Below are 25,592 nucleotides of genomic sequence, written 5' to 3'. Positions count from 1 at the left end.
ACATTCTTTAGTGGCATAAAATGCACGTTTGGAAGTTATGACTTGAGAAAAATTATTTTCAGGCATTACCGTTCTCGTTGTTATTCATAAGTACAAATATAATAATAATAGTAAATTTCAAAATATCAATTTTACATAAATGCTGTTAAGCCGCAAATGATTAATTAAAGAAGATACTATCGCGTAGCGAAGGATAAGGCTGTGAGAGCAGGTCTTAGCGGTGCTCTCTCAATGGCATCGTCTATAGTATAAATTCAAAGGTATTCATTTAATAGAGGTTAACGGTGTCGATAGAAATACGGCCGGATCTAAGTAAGGAAATCACATCCATGTTTTGTTAACGATTGCGAATGTTATGTCGCATGCGATGTTTAAAGCGATTAAAGTTTATTTGCCAATCACAGCCATACAGTCTTGGTTGCCTGTGTGGAAAGCCGTAGACAGAAGTTAAATCGAACTATTGTGTGTATTTTCTGTGGTATGATTCATCTCACCTACTAGCCTTAACCCGATATGATTATAGAGTTCATATTTTACTTACTTGAATATATCGTTGAGCTACAGGTGGTTGACTGTTAATCGGTGGATACAAGGCTCAGCTGATACAAAGGTTGAAAATACTTACGAAAACACTTTTATAGTAATAGCTGAATATACCTCTAATGACAAAAGTGATTCGCGAAATCACACAGGTGAATGCAAACGGCTGCTTGTTGTGTACGTCTACGGTCATGCGGTTAGTAAAATTACCAATACTGGGATAAAATTCTGTTTTTAAAAGTATTAAGGTATTTTTAAGTCCTCAAGGGTGCATATCGAGATGACTGACCTCATGGAAATAAAAATTATTAGTCTGTTCGAAAATAAATATGAACTAGGATAAGTGATAAAATCAAATCAGTGGACTATTTGACCCATAATTACGTAATGTTTCTGTATAAATTATTTGCCGATTTGATGCTAAATTTGCATGCAATAAAGCAAAAGGTAACGGAAATTGCTTACTGTGTCAACAAGTCCCTAGCTGCCTTACCTGATTCAAACTTGGATAGATTGTGTAAATTAAAGCCGTTAGTTCTGTCATGAGAGTAAATAAAGGGGTGAATGGCTCAAACTTGTATCGCAGATCGTCCTAAAACTTCTTTAAAAATCTGTTGTTGTAACGAATCGAGTAGAGTGTAGCTGGTTACTTCAATAACGACTGGACACATAGCTTTTGATAGAATATGAGTTTCCACATGCGCTTTGATGGTATTAGTATAAGCTATTAGTCACCCTAAAAGCACTGCTCATTGCGTGTAGCTTCTAGTTGGCAAACGTCCCTTCTGGCAAGCCTCCCGCAGTTGAAATAGTATCTACTGTGCTGAATTCGAAATTAGTCATCGAACATCGTAGTTATTCATACTTTGTATATAGAAAATGTTATTACACGTTAGAAACCTCTACGTAATACATACAAGCATAACTAAAATCTCAATATATTAATATTTTTCTCAGAAGTTAGATAAATATGAAACTGAAATAGCGTATACTCAGCATGCAAGATGCTAAATATACATAATTTATTTGTAATTTAGCGAAAACAAAAGAATTCTACCATATTTTATATACTAATAGAAGTTTACAATAATAATAGTAATGAGAATTTGCTAGAGCAGCACAGGGTTTGCTACTTCACTAAATTACTCAGATCAAGTTTTTGAGCCAATTGCATTTATAAAGGATTATCTAGATATTACTTCCCTTTCAATTGTGTCTTCGTACTGAATCGAGCAGGTTGGAGTTAGTTCCTTTTTTAAATCCAATTTGTGAGTTTCCTAAAATATCCCAATCTTTTGACGCATATTTTATAGATGAAAAGTGAAAATTTCGCCAGGTACCTACAAAACGATTTTAGATTTATAAAGTGTCCAAATTAGTACATTTAGTCCTCCAAAAGAGTCATCGAATTCATCCTATTCCTATTCTCTATAGAATATATTTATATTGTCACCAGCGTCCAACCTTTGCGGCCAAATTAGTCCATTGCTTAAAATTGCTCGAAATCATATAATAATAGCGTATAAAAATGGAACAGCACGAAAACTTTAACAGGACCGGGAATCTGTATTGGGAGCGGTAAGGGACCAGCCTGCAACTACAACAGTGTTATCGAATACTAGACGAAATAAGCTTTGCGTTTCACTTATGTCGACTGTTTTTTTTTGGAAAAGGTTAAGCGCTACCGCACTGCAATCCGTTAAAGACCAGACCTTATTGCTGCTTGTAAGTGCGTATGTTCACTAGATTACTTCTAGGTGCCTCTATAACTGGCTACAGGGAATGAACCCGGATTCGACCCAGCTCGATTAACTTATTGAAAGAAATATGCCTGTCTGAAATGCAAGACTATTCATCAGTGATGTGACCTGATGAAGTTAACAGTATCGTTATAAAGTTTTTTTGGCGCTTAGGACGTTTTATTCGATAATTTGATTCATTTCTTTCATTTTAAAATATGTCTAATAGCTTTGTGAGGCATGCATCATTCGATCCCCTTTTGAGAAAAAAATAAGATTCAAGAAATTATATTGTATATTTACGGTGATAAGAAGGGTTGATGTTTTACATAATAGGTGAATGTTTATTTGTAAGAGTTAGAGAGTAAGAGTTTTCTGCAATCTATTTTTTGAGTAGTTAGAAACGACTAGAATACAGTGAATTGTATTCACGCAAGAGAAGATTTAGCTTTATGATGGTTTTCTACAACTTTCCAACTACCCTTAAAATTATAACGTCTTTCAACTGAATAACAAACGTTTTCGTCAAAAAGTCCTTTTTCTTTCATCCTGTATCGGCTTTTCTGGTTCTATTACTATAACAATTTTCTTTGTTCCACAATCTATCCCAGGAGCTGTGCTATGAGAAGTCGCGCGGTCGGATAGCGGCTGGGTGAGAGGGAAAGCGCAGACAAGCTGTCTGTTATTAGCGTCTGCTTGTGTTGAATCAATAACATTCAATGCTGCTATTGCAAATCCAAACCTTAACGAACAAAGAAAGCCCGCTAGCAGAAGTAGTAGGATGTGAGAAGTTATAACAGTGGCTAACCATTTCGAATACACATATACATATATATGTATACATATATATATATATATATTTACACCATATAAATAGATGTATGTAAGTGTCATGCATGTAGAACGATAGCTACAGCAGCAATAAAATATAAATGGCGGAATGTGGTTCATATAAGTGTATTGTCATGGTGTGTTTCTGCCACTGGCATAAATTGCAATTTGCTTCCTAGCGAAGTAAGAATCGACACTGGAGTTCACTGTCAGTTATGTCCTAATGAAGATACTGTGAAGTGATGAGTAGAAAACAACTATAGAAAGCCAGAAAAAAATTGACTACTAAGAAAAAGTGTAGGCGGCACGGGCAACATGTTTAGCAATTTCATCTTACCCATCGAAGAGTATCGTCAACAGCAAGAGTTCGCATATTGAAAACAGCTTTATAGTTCGCCCTACCGTCACTTCAGTAAAGCCAATAGCACTTTAGCCGTACAGATTGCCGCTCTAACAATCTTAAGGCTAATAGCCACAGCCTTCGTGCAACGACGGCAATAGTTACGTTTCCTGCGGCGCTACTGCCTTGACCAAATGAGGTGTCGTTCGTATCGTTTGGTTTATTTGAGCTTATTCAGTAGCGCGCTTCTTTGACGCGTTCGTGATCCGCTTAAACGACGAGTGGCCTGTTTATTTATACAGAGGCTGAACCAACTGCTTATCATCTAAAGTGTTCAAAATCTACCGATATACAACAGACCACTTGTTCTATAGGACGCGCACCGCATGCTTATTTACCTATTACAGGCTAAAAACGCCACCGATAGTGATAGACTGGGTTGTTATGGGTTTCAAACTCCCTTACCCGTATCCTTAGAAGACCATTAAGAGCGTATTTCTATCACAACAACACCAATGAAAAGAGAATATGCTCTTACCCGTTCGCTTATATTTTTGTACCAGTGCCATGTGTTCTTCTGTGGGTGCGCAGTTGGCAGAAAAAATCTCATATTTTTTCTCCATTTTTGTGCGTATCAGAATTAGGGCTTAAATAAAAAACAGATTATCGAACATGTCAGCCTTGTGAACTACAGCTGCGCTCACTGCTTCATTCGTCTGGTTGCTTTCTTTAGAGAGGGAACATTAAAACTCTACAAGTCTCTGGTTTTGTACATTATAAGGGCTACTGTGAGACTAACTGGTGAGCGTGTTGATTGAATAACATGAAAGCTCAGTATGTTAGCCAGGAATTTCATACTAACGCAAAGTAAACATTTTGTGTATACATACAGGTATTGTCTAATACGATTACATATGTATAATTCTATTTGCGTGCCTCTGTATTATACTGCGGATTAATGACCGACACTATATTAAGTGAGCTAATTGAGAGAAAGACTACGGGCCGGTCATTGTGCGTGATCGCGATTAGTCCAGTTAACATTCTTTTAGTGTGTTGAATAACCAAAGCGGAATGTAGGTGCCTGAGTGTACCGAATAGTATACGATCCACTGTACTGACAAGTGCCTTGACAAGTATCTTATTTTGTGACAAACAAAAATAGTTAATGCCAATCTGTTTATCAAATATATCTGTAAGCATACTAATAATAATATACTAAGATCTTATTGTTGTTAGTACAATCAGGCATGTTTGAACGTGTTCAAGTAGGGGAGAGCTGAGACATTCAAACTTTGATGCATTTTTCCAATGTCAGTAATTCTCGTTGATTGTCGCTGCTTTGAATGCTGCTACTGGTGGCACTGCCGATTAAGATCTAGCTACCAAGAGCAGTAACTATATTGAATCTCGCTTCATTTTGACCGCCATGGCCACCTCCGATGAAAATCTTCCAAAGTTTGCTTCCATCGATGAGGAACTAGAGTGGTACAAAAGCCGGCTAGCAGAGTCGCAACTCGAACTGGAAGAATTTCAGCTGAGTTCAAAGGATCTCGAGAGCGAACTCGAGACGCAGCTAACGCAGTCAGAAAAAGAGAACCGCGATCTGAAGGCAGCAAAGCAGAAAATCGAAGCGGAACGCGATTTATACGCGGACAAGTTCGTTCTCGTCACCACCGAATTGAAGGGTCAGCTGGAACAGCTGGAGGATGACTTGCACAAGGAGAAAGAATGCAATGAACGGCTCAGTCGACTTATTCGCGGCCTCGAACAGAATAACGACGATTTAGAAAGAGCCAAACGCGCCCTGGCCGCTTCGCTCGAAGAGTTCGAATCGCGGCTGAATAACGCCATCGAACGGAACGCCTTTCTCGAAAGCGAACTGGATGAGAAGGAACAGCTTTCAGTTATGGTTCAACGGCTCAAAGAAGAGACCCGAGACCTCAAGCAGGAACTGTACGTTCAAAAGCGACATGTACCTGTGGCGACGAGCCGAGTAACGAATTCTGGTGAAGAATTTCAGCCCCCAGGTTCTGCCGTGTCGGCATCAATGATGCACGAGAAGAAAAAGTCTATTAACTCATCGGGGGGTCGGCCAAACGCGCTCGATATCGTCAATGATCTATTGCGTAAAGTGGGAACACTTATGAACGTGGCACTGACGCCTCCGCCATCCCGGCGGAGATCGCGGTCTAGCTCAAAGCGTGTTGTCCTAGAGGCAAATAATAACGGCTCATCGGAGCGAACAGTAATTAGAGACAAGGAGACAGTTTCACTTGGGTCTGCCGGTTCCGACGACTTTGGGAATAGCGGCGTTCTACCCAGGTCTCACCATAGCCGAAGACGCGACTGAAAGTCTCCAGGATGGTTTGTCCAACGACGAAGAACGAGGAAAGACTGAAACTGACCGATCAAATTGGTGTGGCTAATAATAGTTTTACGATTATTTACCGCTAATATTTACACTAGATGTTTTTTTATCATACGTTGACTACGTGTGTTCATTATATTTCATTTACACTTTTCACTTGAGCGATTATATTTTTTGAAATTTCTCATTTGTCCATTGTAGTATATATATATATATATATATATATATATATATATATATATAGGCGTCTAGCAACAGCTGGCGCGATAATAGCATTAAAAGCACTCTATGAGCTACATACCACTAAAGTATAAAATAATTGAGTGCGAAATGAAAATCTGTAGGCAAAACAAAGAGACGCTGAACCAGGGATAATTTATGTAAATGAATGATTGACGCGTACCACGGGTATATGTGACATACGTATCTACGGAAAACGCAAAGTCTACATCGAAACGAGCTGAGTGACGAGTACTGACTGACTCGGAGCCAGTAACAGCCAATAGACTATTTATGGAACAGAGCATCGTCATCTTTCCATCGCCATTAACAAAGACACAAATGGATACACGGACATTCATAGCATGTAGCAAACAGCGCCCGTGTGGTATGCTATGGTTATCATTCTGAATGAGATACTTGCTTATTTTCCAGTAAAGTGTCCTGTATATTATTGTTACATAATATTGCCTTTAAGTGTAAACGGTGTGTGTTTCTTGTAAGATACAACTTAGGTAATATACATTGCATATATATATATATATATTGCATTTTTGACTGGGCAGCAGTAAACTTATGCCTTGAATAGCTCATTGTGGAGCGTTGTAAAGAATGCCCTGTAAACTTGCCTTACTAAATCTATTGCTAACAGCAGTCTGCACTAACAACTTAGTAACAATCTTAGTAACAACAAAGGAAAGACCTTCATACATTAGAAACATTTTTAATCAAATCTTTATCTAAAATAGTATTTGATAATACTGGCTAACTATTATTTTCCTTGTAAAAGGGGAGGCAATATCTAGGCGATTCTCAATGACAACTAAAAACGCCCTGAACTATAGCGTTGCTTCTTTGAATATGTGTGGCCTAGTTATGCAACAACGATCTTAAATTATCAATCAAAAGAAGTAAACGTGAACGACCATGACGACGAATCTAGTATTCTTAAATAAGCATTTACCGGAAGCACGGAATGCCTAATTTATAACTTTCATGCTATTTATTTATATTAAACCAACATTGCTAATTATATAAATCCAATGCTAAAAATGGAAATTGAAGTCTTGCTAGATATTTACGTTACTTGTGAAGAGAAGTTTGTTGATAGAGCTTGGTTGATTGAAGCTAGTGAAAAAGACATGACATAAACAGAAGGAATAAAAATATTTACTTAAACTATAAATATTTTTCCGCATTTATGAGTATAACAGTGTCTTCAATAAATTCATTTGGATGATTAACTTTAACTTTTAAGTAAGCAACCTTTGTAACTTTGCAACTTAAGCAAAACTTTTTTTTGCTTTGAATATTTTGATATTTCGCGTATGCCCTTTCACTCCATGAAGCGACGGAAGCTAATGGCGCCAGTTCTGTCTATATCTGTGACGAAATAAAAAAAAAATATATATTCATGATCATAGAACTACTGCCAACGCCGAAATGCAACTTATTAGTCCAACACCAAGGTTTTAAATATTGATGTCAATGAAAACATTTGAGCATGAATGTTCTAAATCAAGCGTAGTTCAAAACAGGCTTTACTTCCCTCGATGTATATTACATACATACGTATAGTCTGCTATTCTCATCCTCTTCATGTGTCACCGCGCACTTAACAAATGTCGCTTGTCGCCTGATCAATATCACAGACACCCGATAACGAAATGGCCAATTATTCTTTTTGAGGAGTGACCTCAGATCGGTGAACAGAGAACATAAAGCTGTTGTGGATTCTGCATTGCATTACATACATAACTCCCGATTAGCACAAATGTCATATATCCAAAATTTTATCGAAATTTGCTAATCAGCTGAACATTGCACAGCAGAAAGTATTAGCGCGTACTACAAACCAAGCGCTAGAATAACAATCGTGCTGCTGTGTTAATAAATTTCATATCATGGCATACTATGTCATTATACTTTAAAAAGGGTGCCCTTAAACTCTTTCTTAATAAATATAAAAAAACTCTATCGTTGCCGCATTCGTAAAAAAAATCGCATATAGGTGAACTCGTATGATTCGATATAAAAATACCATCTTATTGACATTATGTTAGTTATAAAAACAAACTCGAATTTAATTTACGCGTCTAAACGTGACAGTCACTAAAACGGAATAGATTTAGTCAAGGTATATTAGAGACGTATATACTGTAAATTCGTCGGTCCAACAATAAAAGTAAAGAGTATCAAATGTTTACCTTCCTGAAAATACTTGGAAATTTATAACGTTTTCTATCTTACTTTGTCAAGGGTGCTTTAATATGTATGCTAAAATATACTTTAATAATAAAACGAGTCTGACGACTCTGTAAAGTGAGAATTAAGACAAAATAATAAAAAGTGCCTAATCAAAACCTTTTCTTTGAGCATGAATAACGCGCGATTTCTAAAACTAAAAGTTGTAGGTATTCTGCACTTACAACTTGCATTTTACTTATATTGTAAACTCTAAAAGAATTCAATGCAAGAAGCAAACATGATTCAACTGGCTTTGAATATTTCGAGTAAATAAGGGCGAACGAAAGGTTGATGTTTAGGCCAAAAGAACCCTTTTCATAAAAAAAAAATGGAGAACAATCTTTCTCTTTTTGAAATTAGTGTTTGTCTGTTTCCTAGCTTAATCCAATGAAACTTCATGGTCGCAAACGTAAATTATTTTCCCGTAGTGGCTTTGGAAATTGCTGAGTATAGGTAACCTCAGTTATATATAACGAAAAAATTTGCTTGAGGAAAAATTGTAAACCAAATCTATGTACTTCTCAAAACCTCCGCCATCAGATCCAATGCAGAATTGAAAAAATATAGCAGATTATTAAATATAGATATTGGTGGTAAATAGGTAATGGCTATTTTGGTGTATGGACACCCCTTTATGCTTTTTGATCTAACAAATATTATGTCTTTGGAAAACTCTTTTTTTCGCTTTATTAAGGCATTATCAGTGGTTCTGTGTAGGTGCAAATGTTTTATTTTTAGCTAAAAGTATCCAGACAGGTGGATAGGTACCTAAGCTAATTTGTCCCTATTTTATACCCTAAATGAGTAAATTTTTTAATGCTGATTATCCCGAGAACAGCTCTAACGGTCTTTGTGATCTATTGTGTGATGCTTAGTTTTTGCCGCTTCATTTAACAGGACTTTTACACGAAATTCGACTTTCGAAAAAACAACTTTTTCATTTTCGTATGTTTTTTAGAAGGCGATTAAGATATTTTTAAATTCTTTATATGATTTAGTAATTGCATGAAATTTTAAAAATGAAGGTCAATTTCACTTTGGGATACCAAAATGACCTTAAAAGGGTAACTAACCAACGGCTAGTACAAGAAGTCTTTATTCACAATAGGAGCACGCAATAATTGACACGGAGGTGTGGGATATATGCTACTAGATCATTATATGACTAAAACACAAAAAGGAGTATCTGAATTGGAGTAACAAAAGAATCAAAGACCTAATAGATTTGCTGGTATCATCGATTTTCTAGATCAGAATAGCGGGATAACACAACAATGTAACAAGGTTACTCAAATAATGCAGTGAGCTAATAAAACTGGGTGATTGGAAAACTGTATCAAAAATTCACGATGACACAATGAAAATGACTGCAATGGTGTACCGTGGCCAGTATAACCGAATGATAGAATCACTCTAACTAGTTGGAGTTCAGAATTTGAGCTCAGGATGGACGGTGTAAATCTGATTTAGGATCAACTGGGAAAAATGATATCATGGAATAAGGCAGCAGCTAGTATGTGTCCGGTGCGGACGATGTGTGGGAAATAAATGAATAAGCTAGTAAGCCTACGTGTTCATAGGTAAAAGATGTTGCGTATGTTATTGCACAGCTCGAGAAGCTGTCGCTATACCAATGTAATAACATGCTTTCAGAAACAAATATAGAAAAGCTCCGATCATCATCTTGATATACTTCTTATTTATTTCTTCATCGGAATAACAAACAACTTCATCCTTTTTCAGAGATTTAACATTTATAATAATTAATCCACACCATCATTATCATCAGCATTATCATCCCTTCATTTTCCTTGTCATTAACTTTGTCGCCTTCGTCAGTCGTGTTGAGTTATTGTTGACATTTCTTTCGCCCTTTCTCTTATACAGTATCGTCTGGTTCTACACAGTTTTCATCCCTCTCGTTGACTACTACTTAATTCATCCGTCAAGCCGTTTTGTCACTTCGTTTTGCGCAGCCCTCTTGAGGCGTACGGTTTCTCTCACCTTACGCGGGTCAGCAACCCCTTTCAGGCAAATGCATCTTTCAATCAAGATAGCACACTATTACATCCTGTCCAAGTAACGGTCCTTCTTTGTCTGTTTTGGTTTAACATTATCATGTCTTTAGGTATCATCATCATTATCATTTTTATAGCATGTTTTTTTCTTTCGCTCTGTTTTCCTCGCTCAGTTTGGCTAGATCAGCGGGTGTGTCTGTTTTGCGTGTTTTGTGTGTCGTGCGTACGTGTTTTAAGATTTGGCAGTGATCAGGTCACCAATGTGAGCCGTTCAGCCCGAGATGGCCCCGCAAGTGAGCCAATTGCCGAACATAAAATGCATCCATCTCAAAGGGGGACGAACTCATTTTGTGTTCGATTGCCTTCGGGTCATTCGTCGAGTCATCGTCTTAAGCTTTTCATTCTATCTTTCGCTTTTTTGTTTTTGTTTTCTGGGGCAGGATATTCTAGGCCTTGCCCCCTATCGACAACGAACATTCGGACGCCTAAACAAATTTTTAGGGTAGACGGCATCTCTCTGAACCCTTTGCATCTATAAGAAGGAGACATATACAAACCGGCAATGTTTACCTGTGGGACTTATCTTTCTTTATGGTCGTATTTCTCGTTGTACAGACACCGATAACATACCAGTGTAATCTACAAGTGAACGCTTCGATTTCGTGGCTCCCATCAGGAATTACCAGGTTATTCGTTTTGGGGAGGCAGTGATTTGTTCCACAACTTTCACAACAACGGTGGCGAAACCGCTGACAAGCGAAACCGCTTGTGTACACACCACATATTAATAGCAGTTATTCATTATTGACCTCTTTATGGTCATAAGGTGTAGCATCAATGGCGCCGCACATCCCGCAGAATGCCTGTATTGGTATGTCTCCAGTACATTGGATTACTGCTCTAATCCAACGCCGGGCCAGGGTGTACAACTTGAAGTAATTGCTTGGACCCCACTTCTTTTTTATATTTCAGTTATCAATGTGATCCGAATATGGATGGGTTAGAGATTGCACGTCTTTTCTTTTTATTGTTTAAATTGTTCCCGCCTCAAACGTGGGAACTAGGCGCCCGTAATGTTTAGCTGTCGTTCCAGACAGCTAACTGCCACGATGTGTCCTTTCGATAGTTCGCCTCTTTGACACTATCTCGTTATATATATATATATATATATATATATATATAGCATATATAAGTACTTGTTAGGGTCCGTTCTTTTTTGCTGTATTTGTCATTCTTGTTGTTGCTGTCATTAAGTGCCTGGGTGGAAATTGTGGCGAAGAACTATTTACATGGCAAAGCCTCCCTATGCCTGACCTTTTTTTTTTCTGGGTGAATTCCTAGTGGATCTAACTTGAGTCATTTAATTCCGTTTATCTGCCTTCGATTTTATTCGTTCTGCCTATTTTGTGCCCTGCAGGCAGGGAGCAACTAAACATAGCGATACGGCGTGTAAATTGCATTATGAAACAAGTAGGCGTCGGGAGAGGCGTTGCTTTGGAGGCCAAGCGAAGATACGCACAATGGACACGCTGAAATGAGCGTTTGCTGTCATTTTGTTTTAGTCCTTCTTTTCTTGATCAAGCCAGCTTTTCTTGATCTTTGTGGAGCTAAGGCAGTCCACATAGATTCTTGTAATTGCTCTAAGTGAGTAGAGTTTATAAACATAGGGCCAAATCCAGTGTTTCTTCAAAGCTACGTTTTAGGCAAAGTAAAGGAGAACTAAAAATTTATGGGAACTATTAAGGCTTGAGGACAATGCGTTCATATAGAAATGTAGACTATTTATTATTTAAATGTTATCGTACCTCCTATAGACTCTGTATAGCCTTTTTTCGGTTTGTTTGTATCTACTGTAACGTAAATTGCAGACGATAGCGTAGCAGACAACAGCTTAAATCAACCAGTTCAATGGCCCCTCCTTAGCGCCCTCTGATGGCATAGTATTATCAACTAAGAGTGCAAAACAAAAAGGATGCATTTGGATGTGTGGCAGGAATGTGAGTGGAAGATTATAGTAAAAAAATTTATATATCGCTTGCCTTAGTTTTAGTTGACTCTTCTTGTTAGCCTTTTGTTCGGTTTGTTTCCTTGACGTTGGTATTCATTATATCGTAATATAATTACAATACAATAACAATGCGATCATAAGAAGACGAAGGAGAACTCCAATAATATTCTTAATAATCATACTATCATCATCGTCGTCGTCATCGTACTATTAAGCTCTGTCATAATGAAGGTTGTATAGAGAAGCTCTTTAGTTGTCCCTCTTTCCTTTGACTCTCTCATTCTCCCCTATGTTCTGTTTTATTCCGTCATAGATTAGTTAGCAGTTTCCATTGATAATCATACTAATAGTAATACTGTACTTACAATAGTCATAATAACAATAAAAATAATAGTCAGCAATATTATAATTTCCATTATACAATATATAGCACTCTGGCGTGACGTGTGGATGCTCTTCGCAAATGGAAGTTGGCGGTATGCTGTGACAAATATAAACGAACGATCGCCAAATCGCGTGAGGTTTCGTTTGTCTGTACTAGTTCCATATGGTCTGATACCCTCACGGATGAACTCCATGCGTTCGCCTCAAAACGGTACAGTTATTTCATATGTATGTAATATTAACACGCAGACATCAACAGACAAGACCGATGCTACGGATCTTAAATTAAGACATCAAGCGGAAAATCAGTAGAAGTAGGGTTCGAAGGTATCGCTACGATACAGAAAAATCTTGAGTTGTTTCTAAGATAAACAACAGATAAATGTTAAAGGCATACTGCTATTATTACTAGTAATAGGCAGAAGATGCTCTTATGTCGGATGAGTTAATATAACTGGAAGAGAACGCGTGCGATGTCGCGCAGTTATTCACACGAGTTTCAATCTGATCATGCCCAGTGATCTGTGGCATATTCACTACTGATATGACAACTAATTAATCAAGTTAATAATGGGTCAAGTTGTCGTGCAGCGTCAAATAGGAAACTTGCTACGTCATTAGGTGAACAGCAGCGAACAGGATTGAGTAGGCGCAGAGCTTCTGCCATGTCATTTATAATAATTGCAATTGTTGATTCATAACATGTCTCATTATAAGCAGTACTATAATATTATTATAATAGGGTCAATGCACGCAGTCATAGACTATATATAATAATAATAATCGTAATAGTAGTAATAAACATTATTATTACTGTTACTGTGTCATTGTTATTATTAGTTTATTTGAAGTAACAAACAACGGGCTGCTTATCTCTTCTTTCTGTTACGTTGAGTGTTGTTGTTATTGTTATTGTTTCGCGTTTTGTTCATTCGTACCTTCCTATCTCATATATATATATATATATATATATTAGTCATCGGTTTCATTATGTAACTCATTATCATTATTATGTTTTCATCAATGTTATCCTTAATTTTTCATTGCTAACTTCTTAATTAAATCATCATCACTTATAATATAATTATTATTATAACGAACTATGTTATACCGTTATATTTTCAATAGTGTTGTTATTAATTCTTCCCTGCGTGTGTTTTCAGAGCATTCACCAGTAACTCAGTTCATTTTAAGCCTCGCTTTTGTGCACCCGGTTCCTAAGTTCATTAACCGTCTATGTGTTAACATCCATATCTGTTATTATTATGTCTTATTAGGTATTAATAATAAGCAAGCAGTGCTAGTATTCCTAAGTAGAATTATTGTTATTATAATTATTATGAATGTAACATGGCTTGTCTTCATTATTTTTTTTCTTATGTCTAGGGGCAGTGTTGCACCTGTTGCACCGTTCGGTTTGTTTTATTTTCAATGTCCACCTCTTTCTTTCACAAAATCGCTAAGTATTTGTTCGTCTAAATCGCTCACCTCCTCTGTCGCGCTTTTATTTATTACCTTCCTTGTCTCGTATAGCATCTATTACTTTCTTCTAGCATTTTTTATTTGGTAACACACACACACACACACACACACACATATATTTTATTGATTTACAATTACGTTTTGGCATAGTTGTCACCGGGGAAAGGTTGCCAAGGGCCGATTGGCGGTTCCTTCTGAAGTGCTTTCTTTTCTCGGTGACCGGTCCAAAGTCAATTAGAAGCTTACCGACTGACTTCGATCCTCACGGTCTATTAATTACGCTTATCATCATCGCTCAACAGTCAGTGGCAAATTATTACAATGCATGTATGTTTGCTGGGGGATTTGTTGGCAGGGGTTTGTTATATTTGCTGCCGTCCTTCACACTGAAAGCCGTCACTTCATTTTCTCATAAAGTTTCCACCTCTCAGGCCTTGTGTCTCTTTTATCAGTCACTGTGGCTTCTCCACTGCCGGTATGACAAGCTTGTCTGGCGAGCATCGCACGCCATAAAAGTCGATCGTCATTGGCAGTATCATGCGTCGAGACTGACACTATTGTTTCTCTCATTAGCTTCTACAGATGGGCAGTGTCAATAATTAGCGGACCTATTTTTACAAATTGGACCGGCTTGTTTCTCGCATTACACCGTTCTGGTTCGCACTCGCTGCTATGAATTGATCTCTCATACTGTGTATCCCTTGAGTTGTCCAGTTTAAATTCCACGAGATCCGCCATGGCAATACGGCTGATGGTGGGTTTCGTGTGTTACCATAAACAAAAAAGGGCTCCACCCCCAGTCATCAACAAACTGTAGATCACACCATCATTCTCCAATGCCCGTTCATCCTATAACAAGAGGTTAGTGTCGAAGAGGCATATTAACATTTATTCCAAGCTAGCACTTGCATGTAGCTAGTGGTTGTTACCCTTTGCTTTTTTTTGAATTTCTTTACTCAGAGCAGATTACCTTTTTTCTCTCAGGTGAGATTTTATTGTCTGTTGGACATTGGATTTTCTATTTTATTCAGTTCCAATCAGGTAACCGTTTTCTTGCTGTCGAGTGAATACCCACATCTTCTCCTTGAATTCATCTCGTCAATAGATAACTTGGGCTAGTATAAATTGAATACATAGTGTGACTCTCTGTACGTGTGGTCTAGGGTAGCACTGTTAGTCACAGCATTGATGAGTTTGTGTGATGGGCTATTTTCGTTTCTTTCTGTACGAAGATAAATCTGTGAAGGACTAGTCCATGGGTGGTGACGGTCTGATTCGATTTGAATTAGCACAACTGACCATTACGCGGTCATTGTCATTTGATAAAACAATGGGTGCATTGAGTTGCAGCGTTCTACAAGAAGTCCTGCAACTCATTGAGCTTGGTAAATCAGCAAGACCAGGAAAACGTCCTTTGTCAACTTTTAGGTATTTGTCATCGCAAACCACCCGCGACAGTCGTCTTCCTATTGCCTTATTCCTTTTTCTTTGTTTTGTCAAATGTTCGACGCAAAGCTCACAGCTACTCGAATTCATTGATTGTGAGTTGCTAATTCCTAGCTCTTCAGTCCGAGAGCATGTGCACGCGTCTGTGGTATTATAGTGATAATACGATTTTACCCATTTGTTTGGTTGCTACCAGCAGCTAAATAGGAAGCGGCGCTTAATGGTAGAAATAATAATCAAGCATTGTTTAACGTTTGAGCAGGTGAGGAAGCAATTTGTGGCCAATGCATTGATGTATATACATCTATTTTAGCTAGTTGGCTCGCCGGTATTCTCGTTATTGTTGTTGTTCTTAGTATTTTTCGTAGATATTTCCATTTGGCCTGTTTTTCATGTTATTCTCGCTGTCATCGCAGGATGTAATAATATCCCCCTTTGGGTTTAAAGGAATCACATTGCATTCTGCCTTACACATCAGCCTCGTGCCGGAGTCAATCTTTCACCTACGCATTTTGATCATCAGCATTGATTGAATTCATCATCATCGTCATCGTCATCGTCATCATAATCATCATCGTGAATGGCACTATTTTCATTATTCAGGCCAGTGGAGTTTTACAGTTGTAAGGACACGGCTGCGCCACACCTCATTGAGGGCTAAGCTCGTTATTCTAAGCTTTGACTTTTACCCCTCAGACTGTGTGTGTGTGTAAATGTATGTAGATGTGCTCTGCTTTCACCCCACTTTTCTTCGCTGCAGCGCCTTGCACCAATATATAAATACACCTGAACGAGGAATGTGCAACCAATATTCGGTATAGGATTAGCCCATTGTCTACCACCAAGGTGATCTGTTTAATGCCCTTGTCTGGTCTGCGTTCGTTATCCGTTCCTCAAACAGGAGCTAGCTCATAAATTTTATCGGCTCCATTATATAATATAATTATTATAAGCCGCATCCTTATGGGGAGTATGTCACGTGAACACCACTGGCACTTACATTGCACCAGCATCTTGGTTTAATCCTGACTTGAAGCTATTGCTTGCGTAACCATGCAGAGTTCAGTTCCGCTAAAGATATGATCGAATGGTCAAAATGGGCAAAAGTGAACAATTAGACGATCTACGTGATGCCAGATGATCTTCTATGTCACAACCACAGCGACAGTCCACGCGTGACGTACTGCTCTGGATATTGACTTCAACAACTGACAAGAAAGATGAACTTCAGCAGAAAAAAGAAACGGATTTAAAAGCACTAAACGTTAGTTGTTTTGACGTAACAATGTTACATACATCACTTTGCTTTTCGCTTATTTGGCAGATGGCGTCAGTCCCAAATTGTTTTTTCTAATCGAGTGCCGAATTAAAAACGCAAAGAAACCAAAGTATCTAGGCAACGCCCATTTCGTTCACTTGATTTTTTCCTAACAAAATAAATTCTAAATTGTGCTAGATGTGTTGATATTGTAGCAGTTGCTTTAAATGAAAAATGCTACAGTCTTTCTAGCGGCAACATTTGTAGCCATTTCTGAGGTTTCCAACTTCCCGATGACCACATTGAATTATCGGCTGTGTATGTACGCTATTCGCATTTAACTAAACGGGTAAGCGGTCCCCATAGGATATACAGATTTTTCTCTGTCACTACAAGTGAAATGATTCGAAGTTTTGAAAAGTTTGCTAGCTACTAATTGACCATAAGTAGGAAAATGCCTTAAGGATTAGTTGAAAATCTATGCCAAAATGTTGACTCGTTCAGTCGTTCAAAAACGACCAGATTGTTACTAGTTGTTTGTTGTAAGACCCTGTTTTCATTTGGTAATCAGCAGCAGGGCATCACAGGGAAGTTATGATTAATTGGTTGTACGTAAAAACACAACTATCGTTCTTGATCGTTCGGCCAGCCGGAAACCACATTAAAGGGCACTGCTCGCTCGCGTATAATTTGATCACAGACATTAGTGTCTAGGTCTCTTTGTTGAGATTGAGTTACTTAATTAGTTGTTATTAGTTTATTATAATTGTTATTTATTTAACGCACTTCTCAGCTTTGTCAGTATTACTATTGTTAATAATATTATTATGATTAGTAGTGTTGTTATTACTGTTTATATCAGTTTGTCGTTTCTGTCTTCGTCACTCTCGTTTTTTCATTACTTATCATTATAGGTATTTGAACGTAGTTAGTATTTGCATACACAGCTACGTTACCGCAGTGTCTTTCTTTCCTTTCTTCTATTATTTTTGTGAGCAATTAAACTTTTACTTTGTCTTCTGTTTACGTGATAACTCACATTACGGTATATTAGTGGCTAATAATCTGTACGAAGGTAAACGTCTTGGTAATAATGCAAACGGAAGCCAGCGTTATTTGTAGTACGGGGCTTCCATTGTAGTGTCGCCATATTTTACTTGTTTTCCTTTGATGTCTTCGTTACGAACGTATCAAGGTAACGCTGTTTCCTATATCTACTCATGTTATAGTCGATTCGATGTTGACAGCCCAGAACGTGAAGCGTCAAGCAGGTGTCGTCTGCGTGTTCAGGTTAAGAGGCCCAGCCAGTTTTTTAATGACGATGGCGTCGGCGTGGCTCTTTTTCAATTACAGTTACACAAGTTGTGTCAATCTGCTGTCAATCAAGCAAGCCCAAGTTAGATTATTCTTTAATAAGGCTTGTGGCTGTCAAATCTCATTTATCTATAGCAACCAGAAACGACTTATAGTATGCCTATCACTTTGGAATCGTAATTTTCGAGATCCTAGTTATTTGGGAATACATTACTTTCAGAACGACTACTAAAGATTTAATTTCAAAGGTGGTATGAGGGGCCAGTATAAAACCAAGCCAATCACTGAGACACTGTTTTTTTTTCATGTACCTTCTATATAACCCACAATAGGCTTTTCTCGTTCATTTTAATCAATAGCTAGGTACTGGAAACGTATAGCTTACCGTTGTAATTATGTCCTACCTAGCACATTTCAATGCATTTTGCTAATTCATGTCTAATAACTTACCATTTGTTATTATTCTAATGAAAGCTTTACAACATATCTGCCACGGTTCAAACGCTTGATTTATTTTGATAATCGTGACCTTTAGTGAAATATTTGTTGCAGTGTCACAATGCCATGAGTTGGACGCGAGATGGCCGATTTATACTTAAGATTTTGTACTATATTTACATCTAGTCCTAGTTTGATTAAAATTAGTTACTATTACGATGGTGTTTTCCGATGACATTAAGTTGTAGATTTTTTTAGCAGATTGATCTCGTTCAATGTCCGCCGACGACGGCGAGCGCACGAGCAGAGCTGGCTTATTGGTTCACTCGTCGCCTCTGCCACATAGCCACTGCCTAACGAGCATCCTCGTGTTTTTAGAAACGTTAGTGTTACACTCCTCGTCGACATTTTTATTGTACCTGTTATTGCAGTGTACTGGCCTTATTGCTTCGTAGGTGTGTGCGCGCACGGGTTTGCATGTTGCAACACCATTGTCCATTATTATCATTGATAGATGTATTTTTTTTCTGGGAATATATGTATTTGTCTCTATTGCACATAATTGCCTATCGCAGCAATCACTCTAGTTGATTTTTAATTTGTATATATTACTCATTATTAGTTTAATTGCTAGTAGCTTTCTGATTAGTCGTCTTTGGGCCTCAAGGTAATTTGGCTTCTGCCTTTTGTTCAGTAATCAACTTTGCTCACAATCGGTTGTTGCTAGGTTTTGTTTGTTTTTCGTTCTGCCGCTGTCGCCGTTGCCTTTTATTGTTTTCATCAGTATTATTGTTGATCACGCAACGTGTTTGGAGGAGGCGTTCATACCGCCTGAACTAATTTGCGTCAACGTTTCTGTTTTGTTCAAGTTGCATTTACAAACGCATGACTCTCCCATGCCTTGTATGCTTCTCGTATTGTTGCTAATTAGCATTCGTCCTTCCTTGTTGTTGTCTTATCGGGCGCAGACAGTGACTCCTCCATCTAATTCGGACACGTTCTCGCCAGGTACTTGAGTAAGCCGCATGCACCACTGTCTGCGTACACTGCTCTGTACATGTAGCGCAAAGACGTTCGCTGAACGCACGTATAGAGTCTGTCGTAGCAAATCGTATGAGCCAAACGATTAGAAGACGACGTAGAACGCAATTTTTCTCAGGACGGTTGGCTTTCCCCTTTCTCTCTACATCTATGTCTTTTTGTGACTTTTTTCCTCTCCTAGGTCTCTCTATCCCCAGATTGGAGAAATTCATTTTAGGCCTTTCGCACATTGGCTTCACTCGGGTATCGGTACAAGCGGCGGTCACGTCATATAGATGCATGGAAAAAGACAGAACAGAGACGACGAAGGTAGGGGTGGCTGACGAGAGCGAATCACTACCAAATCACAGGCGGAAACGGTGGTAAAAGTGGCTTTGACGCTAATTAAGTTCATATCGTCAGTGCCTTCATTCCAGCCAGTTGGCTAAGTCGCAGCAAAAACCATAAATGTCGCTAATGTGTTGAAAAATTCGAGAATTAACAAACGCTATCGGCTAGAGGTTTCGACTTTGATGCTGCTACTGTTGCCGAAGAATAGATAGTTTTTGCAGGAATCGGGGCACCAGAACTTGCAGGCGACGACCAAAATGGCTAAGAGCACTGTTAAGACGAAAGCCAGCTTGACAATCTGTCGGCAGCATTCTCCACAGCTGCACCAGCAGCAACGGGTCCGGCTCTTTTCGCGTTGGCGTCGACGTTGACGTTCGTTTTCAACGCTTTCGCATAGTTCGTCATACGTGATGATCGTGTTTGGATAGCCACCATGACTTTGGTGACCTTCGGTGATTCCCTGTAGTTGACCAGGGTAGCGGCTTGTGTCGTAGTGTCCATGGCCACTCGCATGCCCATCACCGCTGTGGGTGGCGTAGGTCGAAAGGCCCTGCGTACGCCCAGGTCGTCCGGCATGGTGATGTGCTGAACCCGATGTCCGATGGTCATGAGTACTGACGGCGCCAACGCGCTCGAGGCTTTTGTGCGCCGCAACACCTGGCTGATACGTGCTATGTGACGAACAATAGCCTTGCTGCGCCGTCGACAAAGCCGAATAACTGGGATGTGAGGCTTGTCGCAGGTGGCCTCTGTGATCTCTAGGGCTTTGACTTCGAGTGTGTCTGTTTCGTGGAGGCGCCTGCAGAAACTGGCCAGAGTGTTGTGCTAAAATGTTTTGTGCTCTCTGAGACATTGTTGCTATTTGCCGTGTGGTCGTGGCGTAATCTCCCGCTCCGTCAATTAACGTCTCCTTACTACGTGTCCGCACCTGCTGTTGTAAATGACCTGCCGTTGTTGTGCTGAGCGGCAGTGTACGGCTAGCTTCCCCTCGCTGGCTACCCGTGATGCTCCCCTGAGGCTGGATCGTCTGGTAGATGGCGTCTCCGGGCGGCAGGGGAGGAAGTGGAGGCAACGGGTCGGTAGGCGCAATGTGCGACTGCGATCGGTGGCGCTTATGACGCCTGCGTGGCGTAGGCTGAGCAGAAGACAAATCACTGCCTACACCCGTAGCGCTTCCAGGCGAAGGCGCCATGACGCCTTCACGGCACAGGTCTGTAAACGATGCGATTGTGAGAAGTTATAATAATGCTATATATTGACGTAATGGCGCCGATACTACAATTGATATGCGAGAGAAGCGACTGTAAGCTGATTGCATGTAGAGAATAATAAACTCGCATTTCGAGATATTGCTTAGTAATAAAAGTCAACGTTAATAACTAGATCTTTATTTTTCGGAGATGTCAGATCTAATGACATCTATCGAAAATAGTTAAAACACTACTTGAATGCTAAGGACTACAACAGAGATGACTTTATTCATAAAAATTTTGTGGAAGGAGAAAAAGAGAACCGACAGTGGCTCTGCCGATCCGGCCCAATATGGCATTCATACACAGGTTTCCAAGTTTGAAACGAAGCTTCTCTAATACAACTGTAGTACAATCTAGAGACCATTTGCACAGTTATTATTAGCAAAAAACCCACCCTCGCTATAAACGAGACATGCGTCAGTCTGTGCCGCTCGCCAGGGAAGAGTCAGCCGAAAGCATCGAATCAGGCAAAAAGTTACTTTGGTGGCAATGCCGAATTCATTCGGACGGAAGTTCGTAGCTGTAGTAGATACCAACAGTATCTACTACCCGAACAGGAAATAATGAATGCGGTCTTGAAATTTTGATCAATAAAACACAGTGCGGCTACTCAATGAAATCGTACGTTCTCATTGCGGAAAATGTTAGCAGTGGCTTCGGCTTCCATATTCTCCATATTTAAACCCATATAAGTTTTATTGCTTTCATGTCTTAAAGAGATTGATAGGCAATTTAGCGTAATCTAGCGTCAAAGAAGTAGTTGATAATTGAGATTTGACATCAAATGCACAGCCTTCAAGATACAGCCAGAGCATTGTATTGAATTTAGCAATCAATAAAAATAAGTACACGTAACGCGTTTAAAATGTCGTACAGTTGAACTTACTAAATAGCTCCAGACAACCTAACGGCATGTCGCTTCCAGGAAAGACCTTTTTTTGATACGGACTTAGAATTAATAAAGTGATCATGTGATTAAGTATCATTTCGTTTTACTGGTAAACTTGCGTAGCAATATAAACAAGTTGTGCTTAAATATGAAATAGTGGAAATTTAATTTGTCGAAATCTTAGCAGCACACGGCTTCGACGACTGCATGATCCTTTATCCTATAAAATCTAAGCTATTCTTCGTATATAAAATGCTGTACATTTTTTGTTTATACGTTCAAAATGTAACAGTACGCAAAAATCGATTATAACTTAAGATCACCTACATTAATATCTGTTAGTACAACCTAGATAATTGTTATTTTGAGCAGAGCGTTAATTACCGCCTCAACTTTCATTTCACAGCTTTGAATTCGAAGCAGACGTCCCGTCCAATTTTCTGTAATATTATAACAAATTGTGTCAATGAAATGCGGTGCGCTTCTCAGAGGTCTTACCTTCAGGGGTGCTGAGACTGAGCTTTTTGTTAATATATCTGCTGGATGATGTGTCATCTATGGCTGTTGTCGCAACACCAGCTGCACCTAGCAGCTGGATACCAGTGTCGGAAGACAAAGTTGTCGGTAGTGGTCGTTGTTGTTGTTGTTGTTGTTGTTTTATTGTAGTTGCTGAGTCGAATGGTAGAGCAGAATGCAAAGTGTTCTTAGGCAGGGACTAGAAGGACATCTCAGAGTGCTTCGAGGAGGGTCGTGACGGGTCCCCCATCATTCCTACACCCCCGCGGCCGCCCGAAGGAACTCCGCCCGAAGCTCCAACGTGGCTCACCGGGGGCGGATGCGTGTGCGACCGGTACGACCCTGCAAAAGACGTCCGAACCATGTTTTTCACGGATTTCCAAAACGTTTCTCGAAAAAGTAACGAAACGAGGCGGACCGGTCGCTTAGAGCTCACAATGCATTTTATAAAGCAGACTCAATGAGCGTCAAGGAAAAAATCCCGTACCTTTCAAAGCGTTAAGCTTTAAATATAGGATGGGCATGCTTCATAAGTATAAGATTACGGATCAGATATGTTCGTATATGTGCTTGTATACGAAAAAATTTTATGAACTTGCTCATTTAATTAGTAGGTCTGTAAGGTATTAGGTTCTGTTGGCACAGCCAAACCATGCAACAACGGGTAAGTTTCCCAGTGGTCTACATTACTGTTTTTTTAACTTTCCTTTCTCCTGATACTTTCTCGTGTCTGCTAACCTACTATTCGCTCAGCTGTAACTTAACTTTTGGCCCGTGCTATATGTGAGTGTATGAGTGCCCGAGCAATCAACCATGAACAGGTCATATATCGAACATTATCGCACATCAACGCGGCTATTCCACCCGCCCCCCCTCTTTTTCACTGCGTCCTTTCTCACCCTGAGGATACACCCCTGTGCCATGTTGCTGCTGCTGCTGCTGTTGCATTTGCTGCAGGGACTGATGATAATGGTGAGCGGCTGACGCAGAGGGGTGTTGCTGCTGCTGCTGCTGCTGATGTTGTTGCTGTTGTTGTTGTGTTGATGCATGGTGATGATGATGATGATGTTGAGGCTGTTGTTGATGATGCATTCCAACGCCGCCGCCGCCGCCGCTAACTCCGTGGTGTTGCTGTTTCATTGACGTGCTGTAGATAGGCTCGGTCTGGTGGAAGCCTGACGGGGGAGGACCATGGCCGGGGGTTGTGGCACCTCCTCGGTCACCTCCTGTCGATTGTTGGCCAACCACCTGGTCCGCGCCCAACTCCAACAGTGCTACAACCTTGAAGATCACAAACAGAAGAAACGATGAAACAAAACGATTTATCTTATACATTAAACTTTGGAGTAATCATGTGCTTCAGAGGAGTGATTTCCTCAGAGTGGTGTATTCGGCTTTTTCTGAAACTGAACACTTTTCTTTTCGTCGAATGCTCTTTATGATGCATATACGCAAAATGCATATAAATCACATTGCTGTAAGCATTGCCGAATAGATATTACGATCTATACACAAAGTTGTCTTCGTTTGCTGTCCTCATCGAACACAAACACAGTTCCCCCCTCTATCAATCACAACAGCCAACAAGGAGCAGCCTGTTTTTCACTCATTGCAACTGGAATCCTTTGAACAGGCTGACTCATCCTTAGGTTGGCGTTCTGCAAGGTTCGGATTCTGTTTAAGTATTTCTACGGTTTCCGCTGCGCACTCTGGTTTACGCTTTCAACTCGTTTCAGGTCAACGTCTATGTCAAACAAGAGATTTTAACAATCGGCTAGAAATCTGTCACGCTTTCACGAGTTTGCCTTTACATTCAAGCATTATAAATTATGCGGGCCTATAAGATAGTTGGATTTTTTTCTGTTATTGTCCGTGTCCCTTTAGGGTAGCAACCCTATAGCTAACTGTTTCAAAACTAAGGCCACAACATTTTCATATGCGTCTTCCACGAGCGGCAGAGCAGTATATGTTAAATTAGCTTGCGAGGGTACAGTTTCAAATTTCTGGCCCTTTTGTAAATTGGTCGATAAAATGGAAGAGTTGAGAGAATGAGTGTATGTGTGTTACCGTAATATTAAACATACATAAATAACATTAAAGCTAAACTCAGGACCGTCCTAGTTATCCTTCACGCAGGGACAGGTCTATCTCACAGGGACAATCCCGTTATTGGCACGAATCGCTTCTGGTACGTTGTGCGAAAAGTGCCACGGTATGTACGAATGAAACTGATGAAATGTAAAAAGCAATTCCTTTGCTTGTCGACTAATTTCTATGATGAATGATTTGAATATCTAAGTGAATTTTCTGTCTATATATATATATATATATATAGCTATGCCTCCAACGATAGCGTATCCTATTTGTTGTGCTCAAAAATAGATTGTTTACAGCATATGTCTCCATTACATATTTTAGCTGGTGAAATTCAACTAACAGAAAATTTAACAGAATATCGCTGTTTATTTTCTCATTCAGTGAACTTTTTATCGGACAGATCTGGGTATCATCTACCAGGACGTTAACATCGATAGCTTATGACCGTGCCTCAATGCAATATTTATTGTGACCAGTGGAAAAGCTAACTGATATGATTATTTGTTTAAGCTAGAGCTGCATATGAGCTTGTGGCACATGTGGCAGACTAGGTTCGATCCGGGCATAGACCCCGTTTTATGATGGCAGTTCGCTGTATAAAACACTGCTTAACGGCAGTATTGGATGTAAAATTTGAAACATCTATTTATCCGGATATCGTGTACTATAGTTACGAAGAAGTGATGTCTACCTGCTTAAACTTGGCGCGAATCTTGTGAAGTTTCTCGAACATGTCATCGTCAGCTACCGTCTGTTTCGGGAAATTTTTCGTCATTTCGAGGAGACCCTTCAGCGCAGCTAGTTTTCTGCAAAATATTCGAGTTTGATGTG

The 25,592-nt window shown here is 39.4% G+C and overlaps 4 protein-coding genes across 8 annotated transcripts in view; 2 read left to right on the top strand and 2 right to left on the bottom strand.

The window, feature by feature from the left end:
• Positions 1 to 2,956: 2,956 nt before the first annotated feature.
• Positions 2,957 to 6,524, top strand: LOC111248327 (nuclear distribution protein nudE-like 1-B). The gene has a single exon (XM_022800477.2). The coding sequence runs from the start codon at positions 4,880 to 4,882 to the stop codon at positions 5,801 to 5,803; it is 924 nt and encodes a 307-aa protein (XP_022656212.1). The 5' UTR covers positions 2,957 to 4,879; the 3' UTR covers positions 5,804 to 6,524.
• A 3,425-nt stretch (positions 6,525 to 9,949) lies between these two features.
• LOC111248333 (uncharacterized) overlaps positions 9,950 to 25,592 on the top strand; it is a 16,464-nt gene continuing 821 nt past the window's right edge. Inside the window, exons 1-3 of one of the 2 annotated variants that reach the window (XM_022800497.2) lie at positions 9,950 to 12,302; positions 12,744 to 12,908; positions 19,858 to 19,985. In XM_022800497.2, the coding sequence (XP_022656232.1) occupies positions 12,278 to 12,302; positions 12,744 to 12,908; positions 19,858 to 19,985 (318 nt within the window). In that variant the 5' untranslated portion in view covers positions 9,950 to 12,277. Of the gene's footprint in view, positions 12,303 to 12,743; positions 12,909 to 19,857; positions 21,217 to 25,592 lie in introns of both variants that reach the window. The other variant, XR_015324030.1, reaches the window with a different exon arrangement.
• On the bottom strand, positions 18,684 to 22,856 carry LOC111248326 (uncharacterized). The gene is made up of 2 exons (XM_086984004.1): positions 22,647 to 22,856; positions 18,684 to 21,218 (listed from the first exon to the last, which is right to left on the bottom strand). Exon 2 carries the CDS (start codon positions 21,196 to 21,198, stop codon positions 20,164 to 20,166), a length of 1,035 nt encoding a protein of 344 aa, XP_086840130.1. The 5' UTR covers positions 21,199 to 21,218; positions 22,647 to 22,856; the 3' UTR covers positions 18,684 to 20,163.
• LOC147756607 (uncharacterized) overlaps positions 22,856 to 25,592 on the bottom strand; it is a 15,856-nt gene continuing 13,119 nt past the window's right edge. For all 4 annotated transcript variants that reach the window (XM_086984002.1, XM_086984003.1, XM_022800476.2 and 1 more), the window contains 3 exons: positions 25,453 to 25,567; positions 23,564 to 23,945; positions 22,856 to 23,006 (listed from right to left, as the gene is read on the bottom strand). In XM_086984002.1, the coding sequence (XP_086840128.1) occupies positions 22,864 to 23,006; positions 23,564 to 23,945; positions 25,453 to 25,567 (640 nt within the window). In that variant the 3' untranslated portion in view covers positions 22,856 to 22,863. The remainder of the gene's footprint in view (positions 23,007 to 23,563; positions 23,946 to 25,452; positions 25,568 to 25,592) is intronic.

Source organism: Varroa destructor, unplaced genomic scaffold, assembly GCF_002443255.2.
Source record: "Varroa destructor unplaced genomic scaffold, Vdes_3.0 BEIS01000003.1, whole genome shotgun sequence".
Classification (NCBI taxonomy): Eukaryota; Metazoa; Arthropoda; class Arachnida; order Mesostigmata; family Varroidae; genus Varroa; species Varroa destructor.
The sequence above is the reverse complement of the archived record's forward strand: the minus strand, read 5'-3'. Positions and strand labels throughout refer to the sequence as shown.